Below are 6,000 nucleotides of genomic sequence, written 5' to 3' on the forward strand. Positions count from 1 at the left end.
GCGGTGTCTGTCCCTCTGAACTGCCGCTCATTTCGACTGTATCTCCAATCTCTGTGGCTTTTGCACACAGACTGGGGCATATCTCTTTCTGTGGGAGGAGGGGGGGAGGAGAGGGGGAGAAAATTGTCGGCCATTTCTACCCCCCCCCCCCCCCCCGCACAGGACGAGTATTGTTTTCGTCTTTGAGTTCGCTTCATTTTACATCCTTTCTAGCGGTACAATAAAGATACAACATCAACTATAGAAAGGCTGACAAAGAACTAAGTAACAAATTTTAGTTAATGGCACGGCTTATTGGCTCAATTACAGAGAGCAGGATAAAAGTGAAAATCATCGACGTAATTTTCATGGGTGTTTTTTTTTAATTGTCTTGAATAAAAAGTCGCATGTTTAACATATTTCACCAAGAAGTAGGCTTGTTCAAAGGCAATTTCAAACGCGCTACAACTAAGCGCAAGAAAAAACAGCCATGAGTAATACGTGTAAAATAAAAATGTATCTGAATACGCTAGCTTGATCAAATTCCACGAAAATATGCCCAGTAGACTTTAGCGCAAAAAATCTATGACCGAGCTTCGTGTTCGCTTTTTTTTTCCTTCTAAATATAGACACACAGAAAGAATGCGCGCCGTACAGCAAATAAAGTAACTGATAAAGTTAGCAGCTAATCGGAAGGTTGCAAACTAAACAATTAACCAATTGGATTTGGATCAATAAACGTGGAGCCACTGAAGTTTAAGCAGCCGTAAAATAGTGAAACATCAAAGTTGTGCTAACAACTCACTGCAATATGCCCACTCATCAGTAGAGGTTATTGAAAGTTGGAATTAATTTACATTGATAAAAGATGGGTAAATTGTCGCGGATCCTTTTTTCGACGATATCCTGCACAGATTCAGAAAAAACACTCCACTGTTATTCAGTGTCACGTAGGCCAATCCCATTATCTTTGACAAACTTTATGTCGATGAGGGGGCGCTTTCTCGGTTACCCGCCGGGAAAATGTATTTTATACTTTAGCTTTCTTTTAATGTAAAAAATATCGTTGTTTTTTTCTTTCAGTAATGTTGTTATTAAGAATATGGCCAACAAGGATGAATTCAGATGGCATCAATAGTCTTGTAAAATCTATATGTTTTTTTGGCATTTGATGCTAATTTAAAAAAAAACTAATTGTATGTATGATGCTGTAATATGCGCATATATTATGCTCACTCCGCGTAACTGCTGATTGTTTTCTTTATTCTTCAATGAAAATATTTAATTTGGTGAATGTCGTAATTTGAGTAGACATACGCAGCAAACGAAATATAAAATGAGAAAGTCAATTTTAATTAACCTCAAGACGCAGCGCATCATGACATATCTTAACAAAAAATAAGGCTTCTTGAATCAAAAAGTAACACCCTCCCCCTTTCTCTAGACAAAGAAATTAAATCAAGGTAAATTATGGCAGTAAATAATTCCGTTTGCGAAAGCTGGTTAACTACACACAAAATTCGAGCGCTCGGTTGACTTCAGTCTGAACAAGCTACCTGCTTTTCTAAGGCACACTTATTTGAAATTTTGTTTTAGCTTTCTCTGGAACACTTCGGTGAAGCATCCAATTCGTTCCTCAGGGGCAATTTTTAATTTCAAATAGTCAATGTTTTTTTTTTTAAACAGCCATTTCTGGTATCATACAACAATCACAATACCTATGACTAAATAACCGGGTTCAACGAAGTTTTCAGGCCCTTATTGAATGTAGGCTTAGCTCTGATGTTAATCTCAAAGCCAATGCCCGAAGAGATTCTGGCAGCACTTGTCTTGAAGCAAACGTATTATTGCTGTGATGACGCACAGTCATCATTTCATGAGAGCCCCCCCCCCCCTCCAGCATGATGCGTTAATATTCCAATATTATGCATTACTAAATTTTAAAAATTGAAGTACAGTTATTATATATGGTAACTTGCTAGTTCTATTTTTTTCTGGCACCTGCACACCTTTGAAGGCTTGTCAGCTAATTGGGAGCACAATAAAAATGTATAGATTGATTGACTAATTGATTGCTTCATCGATTTATGTTAGTGCAATTATAGCTTGGTAATCCGTCATTTTCGCTTTAAAACAATAATTTAATTTTAGTCACCTTCCATCCTCCCAAGTCATGCAAGATAGTATAACTTTTGAATAGATTTTTTTTTTTTTTTTTTTGTTTGTTAGGTGGTACAAAATACAGGTTGAAACACAAATAGTCTAGCAAGTTTCTGGGCACGTGAAACATTCCGGTATCGGTCCAGAACGTTTCCGAGTCCGGTGCATACGCTCACGACGCTCTTCATCAGATAACTTAACACGTAGCATATAAACTTGATAGCAGTTCCTGGAGTAAAGATACTGGTGATGGTCGTGTTTTAAAGTTTGGCGGTTTTTCAGAACCTCCTATAAACAACGGAATCAGTCAATCAGCGTTGATCACGTGACCTTTCCTCCCGCCAATCAGCGTGGAGCTTTGCAGTCGATTTTTTCAGAGTTCACTAAATACGACAATTGAAAGAACGCTTCACATTAATATAAATATTTATAATCAAAATTGCGTATAATATTTCTTCTTATTTTGCTTTAGGTCAATCTAGCTAACAAGATAAAATGAGAAGACCAACTTCAAGGTATAGAAATAATTTATTGTTTCACTAAAATAATTAAAGGAACAAAAAGAAGATGGATGGTCGTCAGGTCTTGCATAACCCTGGTTTGGGAGGATGATGAATGTTGTCTTCGAATTTCTGCAAAGGAAATAGTAAAAAAAATAAAATTAAATCACACATTTCACATCAGTATATCTTTCCGCTTTTCGTTTGTCACATTTGATTAGAAATTCAGTATATGACTGAAAATTCATGAAAAAGGTGAAACTTACACTTCCTCTTGCGAAGAAGAGCGGTGTAGTCGTCGAAGGCGCCAAGGCCATAGCCGTAGTTCAGACCGTAGCTGCCGAGACCATAACCGTAGCCGAAGTCGCCAGTGCCATAGCCGAGAGAGCTGACTCCATAGCCGTAGGCTGGTCCGCTGGCCACAGTGGTGACTGCTGGAGCAGCGTGGTAGCTCTCGTAGCTAGCGACCGCTGGAGCAGCCTCGTAGGTCTGGTAGCTGGTCACAGCTGGAGCAGCGTGCACAGTAGTCACGGATGGAGCAGCCTGGTAGGTAGTGGCTACCTTGGTGACCGCCGGAGCAGCAGAGTAAGTGGCAATTGGGGCAACAGAGTAGGAGGCAACAGCTGGAGCTGCCTGGTAAGTGGTGGCAACCTTGGCGACAGCTGGCGCTTCGTGGTAAGTGGAGATGGCTGGAGCGGCCTGGTAGGTCTCGTAGCTGGCCACAGATGGAGCGGAGTGAACTGTAGTCACAGCTGGGGCAGACTGGTAGGTTGTAGCGACCTTGGTCACAGCTGGAGCAGCGGAGTAAGTGGCGATAGCTGGAGCAGCCTGGTAGGTCTGGTAGCTGGCCACCGATGGAGCGGCCTGGTAGGTGGTGGCGACCTTGGTCACAGCTGGGGCAGCGGAGTAAGTGGCGACAGCTGGAGCGGCCTGGTAGGTTTGGTAGCTAGTCACTGCTGGAGCGGTCTGGTAGGCGGTAGCAACCTTGGTAACAGCTGGTGCAGTGGAGTAAGTAGTAATAGCTGGAGCGGCCTGGTAGGTTTGGTAGCTAGCCACTGCTGGAGCGGAGTGAACGGTAGTCACAGCTGGGGCAGCCTGGTAGGTGGTAGCTACCTTGGTCACAGCTGGGGCAGCGGAGTAAGTGGCGATAGCTGGAGCAGCCTGGTAGGTCTGGTAGCTGGCCACGGCTGGAGCGGAGTGAACAGTAGTCACAGCTGGGGCAGACTGGTAGGTGGTAGCGACCTTGGTCACAGCTGGGGCTGCGGAGTAAGTGGCGACAGCTGGAGCAGCCTGGTAGGTCTGGTAGCTAGCCACCGCTGGAGCGGCCTGGTAGGTGGTAGCGACCTTGGTCAAAGCTGGAGCAGCAGCGTAAGTAGGGACCGGAGCAGCCGCAAAAGTAGCGACGGCTGGGGCTGCGGAGTAGGTAGCAACAGCTGGAGCAGCAGCGTAGCCAGTCAGAGATGGAGCGGCGGCATAGGTGGCCACGGATGGGGCAGCGTGGTAGGACGTAGACACAGTGCGGCTCACGGCTGGAGCAGCAACAGCGTAGCTAGAGACTGGGGCAGCGACGGAGTATCCGGTCAGACCAGAATAGCCAAAGCCGTTGCTCAGGCCGACAGTGTGGCCCAGGCCAAGACCATAACCGTAGCCATAGCCAAAACCTCCGTGGTTGAATCCAGCGAAGGCATTGGTGGCCAAAGCAAGGAGCAGACACGCACGAAACTGGAAGAGTGTGCAACAATGAAGTTATAGCGAACCTGTAAATACAGATATATCTTATAATATCAACTAAATTCTCTAGTTTAGGAAATTGTGTTTTGTCTAATGGATGTTTATGTTCATTGTTTCGAAATACAAATGGCGACTGATATACGTTTAATGCATATTTCGCAAAGAGCACCTAGTAACTTGATATACATGCTGAATATATGGTTATTAAAAGTCGCACCTTGGCATGATATAGGCACATTATTTATAATATATTTTTATTAGGGAGTGAATAATTTATAATTTATATAGGGTGATACATGAACTTAGTGTAATTGGGATGGCGCTGGCAGTGGTAAATATAATATTTTTTTTGGTGGTATTTGACTTCGTTCAGTTCGGAATATAGTAATCTAGTTCAGTTCGGAATATAGTTCGGAATATAGTAGTAGTCAAAGCCACTAATCGATACACTTTCAAAGTGCCGGCACCCCATTCTCCGATCTTCTTGCAGAACCGCCTTTTTGGTACATACTGAAGCGCGGGTGCAATTGGCGATCGGTACTTTACGAAATGGTGAACCCTTGAGCTGCAGACACGTTTTGAGGAAACTTAGACAACGTTGGTTTGCTCTGTCGCGGGCTGTTTTGACATCCCTAAAAAAAAATCCCCTTTTTTGCAACTTCAAATAACATGTTGGATAACTGACTGGACGTTTTGTTATTCTGAAGCGAAGCTGATTTAGTGGCTCTATAGCCATTGTAACTAATTTTAAACGTAATTTAGGTTCACGGTAGAATGCGGGTGAAAGAAATTCTCAGTTGCAATGTTACGTAACTGGCATGTAGTCAGTAGATGGTTGGAGAGAAGTGAACCGATGCTCCTTTTCTTATTTTAGCGTATTTTCCGAAGTTAAGTTTGAGAGACCTAGTTGTTTTAATGATACGATAAAAAATAACGGCATACTCACACCAGCCATGGTGAACTGAGTGCTAGAAGAGAGAGATTGTGACTTGAGAGAGGTTTAGGGCTCCTTTTATAGCAAAACTGGAAAAGTGGAAAGTGGTGTCCATGTCTAATGAGGCTCCTCAGAACAGGTCCAAGTTTACAAGAAAATACGAAAAACAAATAATAAATTTGACTAGCGGCCTTGGTGGCCATTACTACCACGTGCAACACCACGAAAGCGGATGTGCGAGTTACCTTAATGTGAACTGGTTTTGAATGTGACTTCAATCTCTCTCGGAGTCCTACGCTTTGCTAGCATTTCTTTTACTAGACAGAGGGATTACTGAGACAATACGACTGCATGTAGAAGGCTGCGCGACATTCCCATCACGTTCTGAGGGCCCATTTTGCTCCAGGTAGTGCCGCAAGGGCGGCTTCGATACTATCGCAGTGCGCCTTTTGCCAAGAGCAGCAGTTGGCGACCGCGATAAAACAATTGTTGCGACATAGAAGCTTGGGACATCCCTACTACGAATACATGGAGCATACAAGCAGAAACGACGAATAGGCTCAATAATATTTTGCAACGACGCAAACATTATATGCAAGTGCGAATGCGAATGCCCACTCCTGTGACGTCCTCTGCCCGTGTATTTAGGTAAATATAGTTTAACTGTAAGGTGATTTACTTTATAAGGTATTTGAT

At 43.4% G+C, this 6,000-nt stretch overlaps 1 protein-coding gene across 1 annotated transcript; it reads right to left on the bottom strand.

Moving 5' to 3' along the window:
• Positions 1 to 2,648: 2,648 nt before the first annotated feature.
• On the bottom strand, positions 2,649 to 5,681 carry LOC121836079 (paternally-expressed gene 3 protein-like). The gene is made up of 3 exons (XM_042290773.1): positions 5,317 to 5,681; positions 2,906 to 4,361; positions 2,649 to 2,771 (listed from the first exon to the last, which is right to left on the bottom strand). Coding segments are annotated over exons 1-3 (1,467 nt in total). The 5' UTR covers positions 5,326 to 5,681; the 3' UTR covers positions 2,649 to 2,769.
• Between the last annotated feature and the right edge of the window lie 319 nt (positions 5,682 to 6,000).

Source organism: Ixodes scapularis, unplaced genomic scaffold (assembly GCF_016920785.2).
Source record: "Ixodes scapularis isolate PalLabHiFi unplaced genomic scaffold, ASM1692078v2 PGA_scaffold1__304_contigs__length_218370807, whole genome shotgun sequence".
In the NCBI taxonomy this organism is placed as follows: Eukaryota; Metazoa; Arthropoda; class Arachnida; order Ixodida; family Ixodidae; genus Ixodes; species Ixodes scapularis.